The sequence below is a fragment of the Sinocyclocheilus anshuiensis genome, unplaced genomic scaffold (assembly GCF_001515605.1).
Source record: "Sinocyclocheilus anshuiensis isolate Anshui unplaced genomic scaffold, SAMN03320099.WGS_v1.1 scaffold1154, whole genome shotgun sequence".
NCBI classification, from domain to species: domain Eukaryota; kingdom Metazoa; phylum Chordata; class Actinopteri; order Cypriniformes; family Cyprinidae; genus Sinocyclocheilus; species Sinocyclocheilus anshuiensis.
Genome location: NW_015542345.1, coordinates 3,259,338 through 3,277,330, shown reverse-complemented (window position 1 = coordinate 3,277,330; position 17,993 = coordinate 3,259,338). Strand labels below are relative to the sequence as shown.

Below are 17,993 nucleotides of genomic sequence, written 5' to 3'. Positions count from 1 at the left end.
TACACCTCTGCCCAGCCCGAATCCTACGTATGAGTCTCTTTCCTTTTAAGACTGGTAAGATTTTGTACCCTTTATTTTTATATATATTTTTTTTTATGTTTTTTATTTATTTTTATTTATTTATTATTTTCCCTCCTTGAACCCCCCTCAAATGTTTAAAGAATGTTTGTTTTGTTTATTGTTATTGTATGTAGAGATATACATATATACACACATGGACATTTATGTATGATGGAGATGTGATTGGTAAAGTGTATATTTTGTCATATGCATTTTATTGTTCCCCATATGAGTGTGTAAATTGATACTGTTCAATAAAAAAAAAAAAAAATTCAGTTTCATCTATCTATCTATCTATCTATCTGTCTATCTGTCTATCAGATGAGCTCTGCTCTAGAGCTCTTTTGATGTCTAGACCCTTTATACAGTCTATTGTCTAGACCCATAGACCCGCCCACTACACCGTGCGCCTCCAACTGATTGGCTTACAGGAGCGCATGCGCCGTCGCTCTCTTTTCAGTGTCGATACTGAGCAGAGCACGACCAGACTTGGAAGAGCAAGAGGTGGAAGAACACAACTGAAGCGTTTCGTCTTTATTAAAAAACAAAAAACAAAAAAGATCAGTTAAGACTAATAATTTCGGTAAGAATATGCAAAGTACATCAGTTCACACATTGTATGTCATGTAGCCATACACAACACTGTCGACATTTGCAAAAGTGCAATGGTTTTTATCAGTTTAATGGAGGGCAGGGTGATTGTGAGCTGCAAACAAACGTCACAGTTTTGTTTAAATTGGTAATGCGCAGCTAACCAGTCATTTTCTTCCTTTCCGTGCAATGGTTATGTTGTTTTCTTGTTTCTAAGGTACTGTGCTGAAATGAAAGATTGAGGGAATAGCGGCGAGCTTTGTTTCTGCTGTAGACGGCATCAGTCCATTTGCGCTGGTAAATACAGACGGCGCCATTTTGTCATCTCGCTGGTTTTGAGGTTTGAATGGCTGATGACGCCATGCCATGGATGTTATTGTTAACTCTTATTTAACTAGATTATTTTTATTCAAGAAATCAAAGTGCTGTGGTTCAGAGCTTTTCTCGAACGGCTGGTCGTGCCTGTTTGTTTCTATTGTTATGATTCGCTCTTGTATTTCAGTGGTTGGTTGGTTGGATTTTCCTGCAAAAGCAAGCTGCAAACGTGAATAAGCTCTAGCCTATTTGAGCTCCATGTGCTACTGATGATGCTCATTTCATATTCGCTTGTTGTATTACGTTTATAGCCATTTATTTCAGCATAAATCTGAATTATGGTGACATTGGAGCGTTTGATTTACGTGGATATCTTGTGAAAAGCGTTGCTGCAATAGAAATCTCTTAAGAGACATTTTTTACACAATGTTTTCAAAGTGCAATTAACAGACTTCAACCTTGATGTCTTATTTTAATTATTTGGTTGATGGTAGTTACTATCTTTTTTTACATGCATTCAGGTTTATGTTCACATGGTTAGTGGCCTCTGATTATGGGCCCTGGTTTCCACCTCTGGGCTGTTAAGACTCAGCGTTATTTAACTGGTAGAATGTAGGAGATTGTCACATTTTGGTCTAAATAAACGTATGTAAGAACTAACCTAGTTTTTGTGGGTTCTGGTGGTAGGTGATCAAATAGGCCCATTTCTCTCCCATTTAAACTGTTCACGTAGAAATGAAAATTGTCATGTTCTCACCCAAACAAAAAAATGTTCAGTCATCATCGAAACACAAATTAAATATTTTTAATTAAATCTGTCTATCCTTTGAAAGATCATGCAACCAAAACTTAAGCACATCAAAAAGTACATAAAGAGATGTCTCATAAAGAGTAAGAGTAGCCTAATCCAGTGGTTCCCAACCCTGGTCCTGGAGACACCCCAACACTACACATTTTGCATGTCTCCTTTCTCTGACACACCAATTTAAGGCCTTGGAGTCTCTACTAATGAGCTGATGACCTGAACCAGGTGTGTTTGATTAAGGAGACATGCAAAACGTGCAGTGATGGGGTGCCTCCAGAACCAGGGTTGGGAACCACTGGCCTAATCCATAGAAATTAAGAGGTTTAATCCACAACATCTTGTTTTAAATAATGACGAATGTGAGAACCAGCTTCTGTTTACCTTATTTGTTGAGCTCCATTTTTTTAGATTAACCCACTCAATTCATATGGGTTGTCTCTTAGTTTCTCTCTTTTTGTACTTATTGATGCATTACTTTTGGTTGCGTGGACTTTAAATGGATGCACAAAAATGAAAGAATATGAAAAATATCTTTTGGTTTCCAAAGATGAACTGGAGTCTTGAAGTTGAGTAAAAGACTTTCCATTTATGGAGGGGGTAAATGTGTCATGGATTAGCCTAAATTGAGTGTGAAACTGAAAAAAAGGTTTCTAAAAATGTACAATGGTTATTCTGTTGTTTTTAGTGTCACACTGGCTTTTTTCAGATTTTCTGTATGTTTACAGTTTACCAAATTGAAGGTCAGAAATGCATGAGTTAGGTTAAGATAAGCTAGATGCTGTTAGATATGTTCTCTAATTACGTTTCTTTCACATTGCTCACAACTTAACATTATCAGATTTTCTCTTCACTCTATGGAAGGTCACAATCTGTTTTTGTAGCTTAATATGCTTTGACATGTTTTTCTTTTTCTCTCTATGAAAATGTTCCCGTATTTTTGTGTTGCTATAAGTATGAATGTTTGCTGGGATTCTTGAAATACATGACATGCATGTGTTTTAAGATCAATTCTTATGTGTATGGTAGAGGTGGCTCGATACCACTTTTTCAGAACCGATCCCGATCCGATACCAAAAATTCTGAGTATCGGCCGATATTGATCCGATACCAGTGCAGTTTTTTTTTTTTTTTTTTTTCTTAGTGTAGAATTTCTATACCTCAATGTGTGTTGAACTGATCGTCACTCTTTTGTGTGTTGCACAATACTAAATGTAGACAACTTTCTTATAAAGAAGAAATAACAAACGGAAGAATTTTTAATATATATTAGGGCTGCACGATTAATCGCATGCGATATTTCCAACTAATGGCAGAACAATGTAACTAATATCACCAGCACGAACACACACACCATTTCTCAATACTAGGGTTGGCTCGATACCACTTTTTCAGAACCGATACCAAAAATTCTGAGTATCGGCCGATACCGATATTGATCCGATACCAGTGCAGTTTTTTTTAATCGGTGTAGAATTTCTATACCTCAATGTGTGTTGAACTGATCGTCACTCTTTTGTGTGTTACACACAATACTAAATATAGACAACTTTCTTATAAAGAAAAAATAACAAACGGAAGATATATATATATAATAATCTATGACAAAAATACTATTATAAACTAGGTTATTGGGTAATTCAGTAGCAAAAGTTATTCTAGAAAATTCATGAGTGCACAATAATTTTATGAAAATCTAAACTTTTAGTGGAAAAAAAAACATTATTTAGTGGGGAACAAATAAAAGTGAATAAGTGTTGGACTAAATCTGGTAAAATGTAAAATTGTAAAATAAATGAATGAAAAAAGTAATTTATATATAAATATATAGGGCCTACTATAAAATTAAAAGACGTTTCTTTTAAATGTATAGCACAGTAATGAGACAGCAACATATGATAGATAAGACGAACAAGAAAGGCTATTAATAATCTGTCATTGTGCAAAAGTATTATGATACGAAAGGCTCCAATACAGAGCGGCACAAAGAGCTTATGCGCATCCCGTGTGCAGAATGATGCGCTTGAAGCAACACGGAGTCACAGCGCTCTGCATAGAAAAGTTCAAAGCACAAAGGGAAGAGACATGCTTAGTGTATTAAATCTGTGCGATAATTTATTGAGCCTTTTCTTTTAACAGTTTTAAATCTCAGTTTCTGTGCTCGTGAAGAACAATTCATAGTGCTCTCTGCTCCAGTGTTGTGATCTAACACGGTAGAACACGATTTAGATACAAGCACGATAAAGTCCTTTTATGCAAAACCAGTTATCTTTATTTACAGATCAAGTATAATATTAGGAACATTAAATCATCTTGGAGAGAGTTTCATCGTCTTGACCGAACTGAACGCGACATGCAGTATGAATGCTGAATGGAGGATGACTGACAGCCGCAGCGGAGAGAAGAGTTTACGTCAACTTGACTTACATATTCATCTATACTTCACATTAAACTGTGGAACGGTTTCAGAACACTTGGAATATAGTGCACGAAAACTTTATGGTGCTTTATGATGTTTTTGTAGCTTTCGTGGGGCTTAACAAAAACACAGAATAGTATACGCAGAATATCAGATTTGGATCGATCTCGTCTGACCGATACCCCGATCTGGCAGAAAATGCCAGTATCGGATCGATACCGATACTGAATATCGGATCGGCGCATCCCTAGTGTATGGCTTTTGTGAAGCAGCTGGCCAACATCTCGTGCACAAGTGGTGATTACATTTTTAGTTTTGCTGTACAAGAATGTTATACTAAATGGGCTGGAAATGGCTGGCACTAAATGGTTTTCTTGGAGACACTCATGGGTATGCTTGTTCTAATGCTGTTTACATATATTTCCCTCCGTTTATTCTTTTTATTACAGTCAAGAATTGATTTTAAATGATTGCCGTCAGGATTGGCTTGGGTATCCTGTGCATCTTGTAACGAAGCAGCACTTTTAATACAGGTAAGCATCTGAGGGATCTTAGTCAACTAAAATTAGAGAGATGTGGTCAAATACTTTTATCTTTTATTATTATCAAAAAAAGAAAAAGAAAAATGCATTCACTTACAATCTAGAAATGTGGCTTAATGGTTTTTTTTTCTTAATGTCATTGCAATACACATTCTGTGCAAATGGTTGACTATCTACCATGCAATTCTCTTTCTATCTTTTTATACAATGCTATTAAAGTTTTGGGTTTAGGTTGTTGCTGGTTACTGTAAAATGTTATAAAGCATATTTAAGCCTATTTAGGGTTCCCACAGTTGCTGGAAACCTAGAAATATTAGGAGAATTTTGAAATTTGGATTTCTAAGGCTGGAAAAGTTAGGGAAATTTAAATCTTTAAGTCATGCAATGTAAGGTTTTCTGGTTCTGCTCAGCTTCATATAATTTGTCAACTAAGCTATAAATTGCTTTTGGTGAGTGCAATCTCTATTTTTATTTTATTCTAGTTTTTTTTAAAGGATTTAAAAAATGTTTATCCATTAATTACAGGTGACTATAAAAGCCATGAAAATTCATGGGTCAAAAGGTTTGGGAACCCTGTGGTCAGTAAATCATTAAACCAGAAACACTGTAGAATGGGCTACACCAGTGGTCTTCAATCCTGGTCCTGGGGGCCCACAGCACTACGTATATAGTATGTATATTTTATTTAAAACACCTGAGTCTGATTATCAAGTCATTAGGAGAGATCTTCATGAACTGAATGTGTCAGATGTGCAGTGCTGTGGGTCCCCAGGACTGTTTTTGCTTAATACAAAATACCAAACGGTGTTATTGGTCTCGGTCTTCTTGTCAGATTTGAAAATTGTGAGTTAAAGGCACAACATGTAATTTTCGCCGCTAGAAGGCGTGTATTCAGAATAAACAAAGAGACAAAGGTAGGGCTGCACGATAAATCGAATGCGATATTTAACGCGTATTCTGTAATCTGTAAACTGATGAGCTGCGCAAAACCACGTTCATATTCGCGCGATTTTTTGCGCAGCTCGTCATTGAACAACGGCTCTGTGTAGTTAATGCTGCTCAATGTGAAAGCCCGCAGGTGATGGAGATTTACCGCTGATTACAGAACCGGCATTCTGACAAGATGCGCGTTAAATATCGCATGCGATTTATCGTGCAGCCCTAGACAAAGGCGTAGTTTGATGACGCCGTGACTGAGTGTGGAATCATGGGAGTTGTCGTCTTCATCCCCACAGCCGATGCAATCCGATGGGACCCGGGCAGAAGTCATGTTCATGGATGAGCTATTATTTATTAACGTAGTAGAATGAAGCAGGGTGAGGCTGAAAGCCGTCGAAGTGAAATGAGGCCGCTGAACGAGCGCGACACACGGCTCGAAAGCAGCGGAGCTTTTATTATGCCACAGTCAACCGCTTCCGCTCCTTCTGGTCGTGTGTATGTGGGGGAAAAAAAGCAGCGCTGTTTTATCATACTAGATATCTTTGAAAGTTCTGTTATAATGATACTCTGTGCGGTCGTCACCGGTCTATTAAAACTCACAACATATTAAAGAGTCTTTGAAGAGACTTCAGATACAGTACTAGGGACCACTTAGGCCTATATAAAAGCATCCAAAAAGCAGCATGTCATGGGACCTTTAAGTTAAACTCCGGCAAATGGCATTTTTAAAATGGTGTTTTATGTAGTAATTTTATGTAGTATGTAGCGTTTCAAGATGAATTGTTTAAAAATAGTTTTAAATGCACTGAAAATTTCCGTTGTTTGATAAGTTTTGTTCAGCTCAATTCATTAGTCATATTTTGTTTTGGTTTGGTTCGTTGCATGCTATAAAATTAAATTAAGTATGGTAGTGTGCTTTGGCTACAACTACAAAGCCATTAAACAATGTGATGAGCTAAGACTTTGTGTTTCCTACTGGCTTTGCAGTGTTACAGTTCAAGCTCTATTTATTCTGCTATAATGTGTTTTCTCCCATAATATTTGGTCTTGCTGTTAATTGTCTTCTTGTGGTTTGTATACTGGTTTTCTGTTATCTTTTTGCCTTTTACCATAGCCTGACAGTCGTTGCCTTCTTTCATCTACAGGTGTGTGTTGTTGCACCTCAGCATGGCTGTGGTCATCCGTTTGCAGAGTCTCCCCATTGTGGCTGGGACTATGGACATACGCCATTTCTTCTCTGGATTGACCATCCCGGATGGTGGTGTGCATATTGTAGGGGGTGAACACGGTGAGGCTTTTATCGTGTTCGCCACAGATGAAGATGCAAGGCTTGGGATGATGCGCACAGGGGGGGTGATCAAAGGTTCCAAGGTTTCTTTGTTGCTAAGTAGCAAAACTGAAATGCAAAATATGATCGAGCTCAGCCGTAGGCGCTTTGAAACTGGCAGTGCAGAGGTTACAACAGGAAATGGCAGTAGGCCGGGTCCACCGGTTAGTACTGGTGGAAGTGGAAGGGGCAACTTGCCAACCACAGCACAAAGTTTTAGTAACACAACTTCAACTACAGCCACCACTGCAGCATCAGCACACGAGCCTGTAAGCAACAAGACTGTCCCTACCTTTTCCACCACTACCATGGGCAACATGCCCCCAAACTTTAATAATTTCAGCAGCCCAAGTCTTAGTTTGGGATCCACAATGACCACAGCAATGTCGTCGCTGAACTCTTTACCTCCCCCGATACCTCCCTTGCCCACCATGTCAACTCTACCACCGATGCCCCCCATGCCAGTACCACCACCAGTTGCCACATTGCCACCGGTACCAGCTGTTAATCCGCTAACATCAGTTCCTCCGGTCCCTCCCATTGCACACATGCCGCACATGCCGCACATGCCACACATGCCTGCACTTCCTCCGTTCAACCCTGGTGTCCCTCCCCCAGTTGGCCCTGTCGCTGGTGGTTTAGCCTCTGGTCCACTGTCTCTCGGAAATCCCAATCCAATGTTCCTAAATCCCCTAAACCCTCTAAACCCCTTGAACCTCCAACCTCACATGAAATCGCCAGTGACAAACCCAGATGAGTTTTACGTTCATCTACATGGCCTTCCTTTTTCAGTCACTGAAATTGAAGTTAGAGATTTTTTCCAGGGACTTGGGATAGAGTCAGTTCGTTTGCTGAAAGACAACCTGGGTAGAAACAATGGCAGGGCATTGGTTAAGTTCTTCTCACCCCAAGAATCTTTTGAGGCTCTGAAAAGAAATGCAGGAATGATAGGCCAAAGATACGTTGAGGTTTCTCCAGCTACAGAGCGGCAGTGGAGAGAGAGCTCGGGACAGTCTAAAGCTGGTGGTGATGCCGAACACAGCCGTCATCGTCGCAGAGGCGCCAATTCGCCACCACCCTGTGGCCGTGAGCGAGCCAGATCCCGATCTCCCCACAAACTAGAATTCTGTGTCTATTTGAAAGGACTCCCATATGAAGCAGAAAACAAGCAGATCTTTGAGTTTTTCAAAAATCTTAACATTGTTGAAGATAGCATTTACATTGCGTATGGATCCAATGGCAGGGCAACCGGTGAGGGATTTGTGGAGTTTAGGAATGAAACAGACTACAAAGCTGCTCTCGGATGCCATATGCAGTACATGGGTAGTCGGTTCATACAGGTGCATCCAATCACAAAGAAAAACATGTATGAAAAGATAGACGCCATTCGCAAACGGATGCAGGGTTCCCAAGGCGATCAGAAGAATAGCTCGGGTGAAGGAGGAAAGAGTGCCAAGAATTGTGCTCACATAACCAATATTCCCTATAACGTGTCAAAAAAAGATGTCCGTCTGTTTCTTGATGGCATTCAGTTGTTTGAGGAAAGCCTCAAGGTGTTAGTTGACGCAAATGGTAACGGTCTTGGCCAGGCTATTGTGCAGTTTAAGTCCGATGAGGATGCACTTAAAGCAGAGAGACTACATAGGCAGAAATTGAACGGCAGGGATGCTTTCGTTCATTTAGTAACATTCGAGCAGATGAAAGAAGTTGAGAGAAATCCTCCTCCCCAGGCAAAAAGAGGCCAGAAATCTCAAGGAAATTCTCATGCTCATGCCTATGCACACTCTCAGCCCCAGGCCCAAGTTCCCCAAGCACCTCATGCTTTTCCAGGAATGACAGGGGATGAGTTTAGTTTTCTGAGAAATGCTGTAGGGACCCTTGGCAACGGTCCCCCTTTTATCAACCCATTTATTGCCCCAGGTAACGGACTGGCAGCTCCTCCGCCTTTGCCGCCACTTGGTGCTTCTTTGGGTGATGTCTCGTTTAGCATTCCCCCGCCAATGGTTGGAGGACCTTTGCCCGGTCCTGTTCTAGAGCATCCTAGTTTCAGACCCGATGGCAACAGTGTACCTGCCGGCTTTGTTAGTGTGCTAGAGCCCTTAAGGGGCATCCCACCGTTTGATAATGGATCTTCTCTTAAAGCAGTCAGCCAAAATCGTGGCCAAGGTCAGCGGCCAGCTTCTGAGAGTTTAAGAGGACCATCCAGCAGTGGTCCAGGTAATTCGCGGCCCACCATTGTCAAAATTCAAAACATGCCCTTTACTGTGACCGTTGATGAGATTATTGATTTCTTCTACGGCTATCAAGTGTTGCCTGGTTCAGTATGCTTGCAATTCAGTGAGAAGGGTTTGCCCACTGGGGAAGCGATGGTTGCTTTTGCCTCCCATGATGAAGCAATTGCTGCTGTTATGGACCTGAATGATAGGCCCATTGGGGCAAGAAAAGTTAAGATCACTTTGGGGTGAAAGCAACATCTTAGTATTTGCAAAGTGTCTTATTTTTTGACACGGTTTTCTGGAAAATGTCCTTATCCGGTTGTTTTATGTACAGAAGAAAAAAATGACAAGTATTAGATTCTCTTTTTTTCCTGGACATATTATTTATCCAAGGTTGTAGTAGTTACATGAAGCATGTAATAATTGAGGAAAGACCATGTTTTTTAAATTCCTCTAAACAGCATTGTTTATAGTGGTATGTTCAAAAGAGCCTAATATCTGCGATAGAGGTTAGCTGGCAAGTACGTTTCACTCTCAGAATTCCTCAGTTTTTGTATCTCTGCTCAAGTTTTACACATCTGTATATGATCCATGCTGCATCTACACATTTCTTTCTGAGGTAAAAACCGTGCTGCCATGCATTGTGTGCTAAATTCAAGCCTACATTTCAGTTACAATGTTTGCTCTCTGCTGCAAGCTTTTCTATGTCAATAAAATGCAAATGTTCATGTCTTTTTCATTATCTGTTGCTGTCACATTGGATTGCTTTAAAAAGCCTGATGTCAAACCAATTCTGTAAATGCTAAGCGGGATGTGAAGCAAATGCAGAATTGTAATATGTATATGAAAGCATTTTATTCTCTATGCTTAGCTTCTGTTCTCTTGTTGCTGTGGTGTTTGATGATAGTTTCCTTTTTTCTTTTTCTTTTTTTTGGATGTTTGGCTATTTTTTCAGTGTTGCTGAAATGGATCAGTTGTTATGCTTCGTTTTCGACGTTCCAGCGCTTTTTCTCTTGTAAATACTTTCCAGCTGAACTATTTTGTCAATAAAATGCCTTACTTGAAATGATGACACTTAAAGTTATTGTGTTCTCTCCTGTCCTTCTGTTTTTTTCCAGTTCAGATATGAACAATAAAATCTTTTGCTGTGACTTGTTTCCAATATTAAACCATTTATATTTTAAATATTTTTTCATCAGATGTGTTATTGTAGATTGGACTTTAGCTCTAATCTATTGCTTGTTGCTTTAGACTGTCTTTATATTGTAGTCTTGACCTTTTCTCACAATGCATTATTTAAAATTTGTTTTTTTTTATACCTGAGATGAGAAGGCACTCTTTGAATGTTTCATATTTTCTGCTACAACAGATAAGCATCTCTGATAAAAGCATCATACTGTTGAATGAGTTTTGTTTGTTTAGAGTGGAAAAGTTTTTGTTCAGTTGAGTCAGGAAGCTACATTTTGTAATTATTTTAGTATAGATTCTATTGAACTGTATATCAGATTTAGTCATATGCCTAAAGCTTAGTATATGGATCAAAAACCCATGAAATTCTGCCCTTGTTGTGCCACAGATGGCTTTTTAAAAATGCCCTGTCCATATGTAAAATTAAAGAGGAACACGTTTTTGAAATTTGTTCTGATGTTATACAAGGGAATGAACAATTCTCATGCAAACTGCACTGAGAGGTGCTTGAAATGTTTCATTGTTATGGCCGTGGATTATGATGGCAAATGTTATGCTGCATAAAATTAACTTTTCTAAAGATTTTTAATTTAATCACATGGTTGTCATTTCTCTCTTCCAACCTGTTTTTTTTTTTTTTAAGAATTCTACACATTCTCGATGCCTTTCTATCAAAGCAGGTCAAGTGGGATTGCTCTCAAATGCTGTTCTTTGATGCTTTGAATCTGCTTGTGATGGTCCTGTTCAGAAGATCAAAAGTTCAGGGTTATTTATGCAAGTTCTTTCTATTTGGGTTGATCTTAAATACTTTTGTTGTGAAATGCTTTAGAATTAAATTCAAAATGAGTTGAGTGGATTTCTGCCTGTTTCGCATTCTCGAGCGGTTCTCCAGCTTTGTGGACTGCATATTTTGCTTTGTGCCTTTTTGACACTGAGCCTTGGTTCCTGATTAACATGTTAATGTTCAGGTAAGTGCTAATCACAGACATGAATACTGCTATAAACTACCAGTGAGCATTGAATTGCCTACCAGATTTATTACTGTTTGTTCTACATTTCAAAGGAAGAATGCATTGTGTGGGAAAAACGTAGAATTGATTAGCTTTTTGAGAAATAAAATGCTGCTATGCATTGCCACAATTTTGGAAAGATTTGGGCTGATATTACAAATGTTTTCAAGAAACTAGATTTTGTTGAGGTATGCAATTGAAATACTGTGTCTATAAGTTGTGTAAGAGTTACAACACTGCTTTGCAATGGTGATTGATGTGGTGAGACTGGTGTTAAGGAGTGAAGTTTTTATAGACATTTGAAGACTTGGCTACATTTTAGCCTATATTTTGATTGCACTGCAATATCAAGAAGCAACAAATGCCTCTAATTTGAAAGATTGTCAAAAAAATAAGGTACAGAGTAATATAGGAATTTGTTTTGTATTGTTTGTTCGCTTTTTGCAAATAATTTGGCCCAGTTGAGTGATCTCTGTTACTATGGAGACAGCGGTCAAGGAAAGCACGCTCTGCTAGATGTTTTTTAACCCAGATGCTACTACAGGTTGCGCTTAAACCAGTCGAGACCTACTGTAACGTGGCACTACAGATGCTGGTAGAATATGTAACAAATATAAAGCTGCTGATTGATCGCTGCATTGTTGGGTGTGTTGCGTGAAAGTATTATAAACTCATGCAGTCAAGCTGCTATTAACGCTGAAACGCTATTTTTACAGATTCAGTTGGTAGTTGTGGTTACACGCGTGTTTTAATATCATGTAAAGTGTAATGAGTGTAAGTTAACGACGTTGTTTAAAATTAGAACTGCTTTTTGTTGCGTCCTCTATGTAATGAGTCAGTCCAAGTTAGTTTCATGCACGCTGCTCTGTGCTGCGGGCTGGTGCGGTGATTGACAGGCTTCTGGCCAATCGCAGAGTAGTTCAGCTGGCGTTCTGACCAATAGCGTTGCACGTCTGGAGAGGAACTGAATGGCAACGCCCTGCTCATTTTGTAGTACATGAACGTATGGGTGGAGACGGTAGTAGGCAGTTTTTGCACAGAGTGTCTCCGAACAGTTTCTACAGTTTGAAGATTGTTAAGGGTATGATATTTTTGATTTCACGGTCGCATTTGTCAGCTCATTTTGTATTAGCGGATTGCCTGTTTTAGATTCGCGGTACGCCGTTAAGCAATGCATAAATGTTTTTTAATCGCGTTATAATACATTTAAGGTGTGACTGTCGACATTTAGGCCAACATATACGATATTTACCTCATTTCTTTGTTTTAAAACGCATAGTTTTGTGAAATGGAGCATGAATGGTTCTACGATTATATTAACTTTTGTTTTGCTTTACTACGGACAAGTTCAGCAGAATGCGTCCTTCTGAACAATTCGTTCCCTTTCCTTCATCAAATATTTCACTTCCTCACGTTTGTACGCTTTAGTGATTGATAGATGTTTAGCTTCGAGACAAAAACTTTCTACAAGTGTGTATCTGTTGTGGTTTTCAGATGGCCGCTCATTGTGTGTCGAAGGTCGAGCTCTCCATCTCTTGCAATAATCTGCTGGATAAAGATGTTGGATCCAAATCTGATCCACTCTGTGTTCTGCTGCAGAGTGTCGGGGATGACAAATGGTCAGAGGTATGCATGTTAACCCTTAAAAAGCCGCTGTGGCCACATTGCAATCAAATAACATTTCTTTTTTACTGCGTATAACAGCAGCTTACACTCGCTGCAAGTTTTCAACGGCCAAAAAAAGTGCTGAATGTCACAGCTTGCTAAAGTTGCCAGTCGCTGATTATTGACACTAATACCAGCAGTAATTTCTGTGATTTATAATTTAGATAATTTATACGGTCACTGATTATTAAATTAATATTAAATTATTTAAAATGTAATTTACTTTTGTGGGTGTGTATATCCTTGTTTGCTTAATGTATGTGATCACTGCAGGTGGAACGCACAGAGAGAGTGAAGAATTGCCAGGACCCCGAGTTCTCAACAAAACTTCACATTGACTACCACTTTGAGAAGGTGCAGAAACTAAAGTTTGGCATCTATGATATTGACAACAAGTCTGTTGACCTCAAGGATGACGACTTCCTGGGAGGCTTTGAATGCACCCTTGGCCAGGTATGTATCATGAAGAGTGTTGCATTGAGATGCACATATTCTTATGTGATCTCTGTTCTGTGCTAGTTGCGACCATGCAGTGCTAATATTATTGGCACTGGACTTCATTAAGTAAGGGATAATGTACGTCCAGCTGATTATCGCAGAATTAAGCCCGACAGCACTAATGCTGTGTAAGACTGAAGGGCTTTATTTTGCGATAACAACCAGTTGGATGTACATTATTCAGTTTATTACACGGCTACTTGCCACAAAACTAAATAATTAGACACAAAATATTGATTTGAGTTAAAATATTTGAACGCAAAGCTTCCGTGAAGAAAGCAGTTGCTAACAAGTGGCAAGTTCAAACTAGACGGGCATTAAGAGATATGGTACAGTCATACTACTTATTATACAGCATTTCACCGCATTAATAATTACTTTACTTTTACTTAGTCATTTAGCAGACGCTTTTATCCAAAGCGACTTACAAATAAGAAAAAGTAATTAAAACTAAAAGCTAAAACTCTATAAATACTATATATATATATATATATAGATATACACATTTAATAAAATAAATTAAATAAAAATGACAAAGGCATACAACATTTCAAAGCTAAATATTTAAATGAAAACAAAAAATAAATAAAGCTAAAAACAATTCAAAATATTAAAAGAACAAAAGGTATGAGTATAATAATGATTCTAACATAACACTAAGCCAAACACCAAAAAACAACTACATACGTGTATGTACAGCCACACACATATACATGTACATATATATAAATACATTCAATATATATATATTATTTCATTTCCATTTTGTATGTTGAAGTACTGAAATAACTCAAATTAAATAAAACTAAAACTTAATAAAAAACCTATATAGACGTGATAAAAAACTAATAAAATGACAACATTACTACAACTGTAACTAAAACTAAAATAGATAACTAATACAAATCAAACTACATTATCAGTAATCCTAAAAAAAATAACACTGAGCCAAACACACATGCTAAAATAACAACAACTTACTGACACATAGTAAGAAATGGTTATAAAAAACTGAAACAGAAGTGAAACAAGTAGTAGGAAAGAGGAGAAATAAAAAGCGATACTTATTTACTTATGGCAATAAAAGATACTGATTTAAGATTAAGTTGTTTTCAAATCTTGCCAGTTTGTTATTTATCTTACAATCCATTACAGTGTACAAAACAATCATCGCAAAATGGCAGCAGCTGCGTTTGTATGAAACAAGAGAGCAAGTCTGCAATACCAAAATGATATAATTAAATAATTGTACGGAGAATATTGATTTGAGTTTTAATGTTTTATTTGCCAACCAAACGCAAAGCTTCCATGAAGAAAATTTTTTCCCAGCAAGCGAATAGCACGACTGCCGTTACCTGGATGAGCCTGTGTTATTAGTTTTTACCGGTTGTTATCGGGGAATAACATGCCTTAGAATGTGGTGACTGTCCAATCAGAATAGAGTATTCCACAGAGCCGTGTAACAACAATGTATAACACATGCATAATGGTGTTTTAGTGTTAACAATACACTTGAATTCACAGCGTTGTTTATGCACCAAACTTTACAACAGATTGTGTCAAGTAGGAAGATTACCAGACCCCTTCAGCTCAAGGCAGCAAAACCAGCTGGGAAAGGCACAATAACAGTATGTGTTCATAAACACTCTTACTGCTATTTCTAATATGGCAACACTGGTAAAAGAAAATGGAAATTTATCACATGAGAGTTTTACCACCTTCCCAATGAATGTTTTACAGACCACATAATTCAATTCATTTGCATTTGCGGTGTCTTTATTTGCAGGAGAATTTAAGAGCTTCACAAAAGAATGATTCATTTGCATATTGTACGGTTTTTAGTAAACCACAAAGCCCTCTGTTTGAGCAAAATAACATTTTCATTTGTGAATGTATGCAAAGTTTGTCAATATACCGTTCATTAGCTTTATATATCATTAGCTATTCATTAGCTTTATATATAAATTCATTAGCTTTTTTAATTAACATTTAGCAATGTTGTCTTTTTTTTTTCTTTTTCTTTTTTATATGAACAGATCACAGCTGATGAGGTGAAAGACAACAGGGCTGTTGTGATGGAAGTAGAGGCCAAAAACCTGGATAAAAAGGTAGATATAATCAGCCTCTATGTTCTTGCATCTTGTTGTAACCATTTATAATTTGTACCTTATCAATTACAGTTACTGCTGGCTTACCACAAAAATTATTGCCATATTCAGTGTAAAAGCAGTTATGTACTGTTGTGATCTATGGAAGATGCACGTTATATTCACTACTTCTTCTTTCAGGATATGTTTGGGAAGTCTGATCCATTCTTGGAGTTTTTCAAGCAAGAAGAAGATGGGAAGTGGCAGCTAGTTCACAGGACTGAGGTTTTTACCCACTTTCACTTACACAGAGAACCAGTTTTTTTTTTGTGCATGCAAAACAATTAATCAGTTACTGCATTTTTTTGCTGATGGTTGTTTTTGACTTTTTTTTCTGTTTTTAATAGGTCATCAAGAATAATTTGAATCCATCTTGGAAAAAGTTTACTGTTTCCTTGCATACATTCTGTAGTGGTGACCTGAATAAACCAATCAAGGTATCAAAGGGTTTTTATGCTCAATCAGATGATTTGTCATAGTATCTTAGTTTAACAATTTCACCATGCAAGAGAAACCTTTGGTTTTATTTTAGAAGACAGAGTCCAGCGCATTTATCTTCAGGATAATAGGAAGAAATTGGTGCTTTTGGCTCTCAGACATAATTGAGAATTTAAAAAAGTTGCTCATCTAAACTTATCAAATGTGAACACTTGTCTTTTCACAAAAAAGAACCTTTAATTTCTACCACATATATACCCTTCAAACATTTGGGGTCAGTAAAATTTGTTTTTGAAAGAAGCCTTTTATGCTCAATTGTGCGTTTATTTGAAAAAATATATAGTAAAAACAGAAATAGTCAAAAAAAGTATAATTTAAGATAACTGTTTTGTTTTAATGTATTTCAAAATAATGGAAATTGTGATGCATTCTTTTTAGGATTGTTTGTTGAATTGAAAGTTTAAAAATACATTTCTTTCAAATAGTAATTGTACCAAAGTAAAAGTCTTTACTGTTATCAATTTAATGCACCCTTGATTAATACAGGTATTCATTTCTTTAAAAAAACTTACTACCCTCAAACTTTGGAACAGTAGTGTACAAAACATAGGTGACAACTTTTGGGCGAAGCTATTCGATCAGATAAAAAGACACATAGTATCATTAAAATATAGCTGTGTACCTGTTTTAAGGGACCAAAGACACCATCAGCCAGCACTTTCAGTTGTCCTAGTCCTTAGACTAAAGCTTTGTCTAATTGCTAGGTAACTTGTTACGATAAGGATGAAGACACAAGCTCAGACATGATAGGAGAGTTCACCTGCACCGCCGCTAAACTAATGGAGGCTAAAGACAATGCGGTGAGCAGGACACATGTCTGTTAATCTTCCCTAAACATCTTTATTTTTCTTTCTTTCTGTCTGTCCGTGGCTTTTTGTTTTAGGTTCATTGTTTTGATTATGATAGCGATGGCTCACATGATCTCATTGGTGTGTTTCAAACTAATGTGTCAGATCTGCAGAAAGCAGCTCCTGGCTCCCCGGTGAGACTGCACCTTCACTGCTCCAGGCTTTCTTGTTGTCCTTGTGTTAACAGTAGAATATTTCCTTTTCCTCACATAAATTTCCATTCTGATCACTTCCATAATTTCTATGAGTTTTATTGTAGGGCATTAGTAAAAAGTTTTCATTTTTGTAGGTTGAGTTTGACTGCATTCATCCAGAGAAGCAAAAGAAGAAAAAGAGTTATAAGAACTCTGGGGTCATCAGAATTAAGTATTGCAAGGTTCGAACAATCTTCATGTGTTACGTATGAAAACATACTAAGCAGTATTATGTGTTGAAAGTTGCAGAATTGTTTAGAATAATTTTATGATAATGATGATAAATAATCTCTATACTGTCTTTCAGCTTGAGGCACAGTATTCATTTCTAGATTATGTGATGGGAGGTTGCCAAATTAACTTCACGGTAAGATCTGTCATGCCACAACATTTGCTTCTGATAGCAGGTGTTTTTTCTGGATTCATTTACATGCCGATGTAATGAATGGGTATAATGCAGAACATTACATTTAGGATGTCAATTTGAGGCTGTATGGTTTAAACTCTAAAACAAAGGTGAATATTGTTTGGTTTTAGGTGGGCATTGACTTCACTGGCTCTAATGGAGACCCCCGCTCCCCTGACTCTCTGCACTATCTCAGCCCTAATGGCGTGAACCAGTATCTGTCAGCCATCTGGTCCGTTGGCCAGGTAGTCCAAGACTACGACACGTAAGAGAGAGATTTTTGTCCGTAAAGTTCACCCTTTGAGCACTGTACTGAAATAATTGTTGT

The 17,993-nt window shown here is 37.7% G+C and overlaps 2 protein-coding genes across 3 annotated transcripts in view; both read left to right on the top strand.

Moving 5' to 3' along the window:
* Positions 1–489: 489 nt before the first annotated feature.
* Positions 490–10,332, top strand: LOC107691349 (RNA-binding protein 12-like). Its single transcript, XM_016489912.1, has 3 exons — positions 490–643; positions 4,637–4,720; positions 6,814–10,332. Exon 3 carries the CDS (start codon positions 6,836–6,838, stop codon positions 9,458–9,460), a length of 2,625 nt encoding a protein of 874 aa, XP_016345398.1. The 5' UTR covers positions 490–643; positions 4,637–4,720; positions 6,814–6,835; the 3' UTR covers positions 9,461–10,332.
* Positions 10,333–12,389: 2,057 nt separating this feature from the next.
* LOC107691350 (copine-3-like) overlaps positions 12,390–17,993 on the top strand; it is a 7,262-nt gene continuing 1,658 nt past the window's right edge. The window contains exons 1-11 of one of the 2 annotated variants that reach the window (XM_016489913.1): positions 12,390–12,490; positions 12,904–13,035; positions 13,348–13,527; positions 15,126–15,200; positions 15,609–15,680; positions 15,861–15,944; positions 16,067–16,156; positions 17,101–17,199; positions 17,355–17,441; positions 17,567–17,626; positions 17,797–17,930. In XM_016489913.1, the coding sequence (XP_016345399.1) occupies positions 12,904–13,035; positions 13,348–13,527; positions 15,126–15,200; positions 15,609–15,680; positions 15,861–15,944; positions 16,067–16,156; positions 17,101–17,199; positions 17,355–17,441; positions 17,567–17,626; positions 17,797–17,930 (1,013 nt within the window). In that variant the 5' untranslated portion in view covers positions 12,390–12,490. Of the gene's footprint in view, positions 12,491–12,903; positions 13,036–13,347; positions 13,528–15,125; positions 15,201–15,608; positions 15,681–15,860; positions 15,945–16,066; positions 16,157–16,921; positions 17,018–17,100; positions 17,200–17,354; positions 17,442–17,566; positions 17,627–17,796; positions 17,931–17,993 lie in introns of those variants that run through there. The other variant, XM_016489914.1, reaches the window with a different exon arrangement.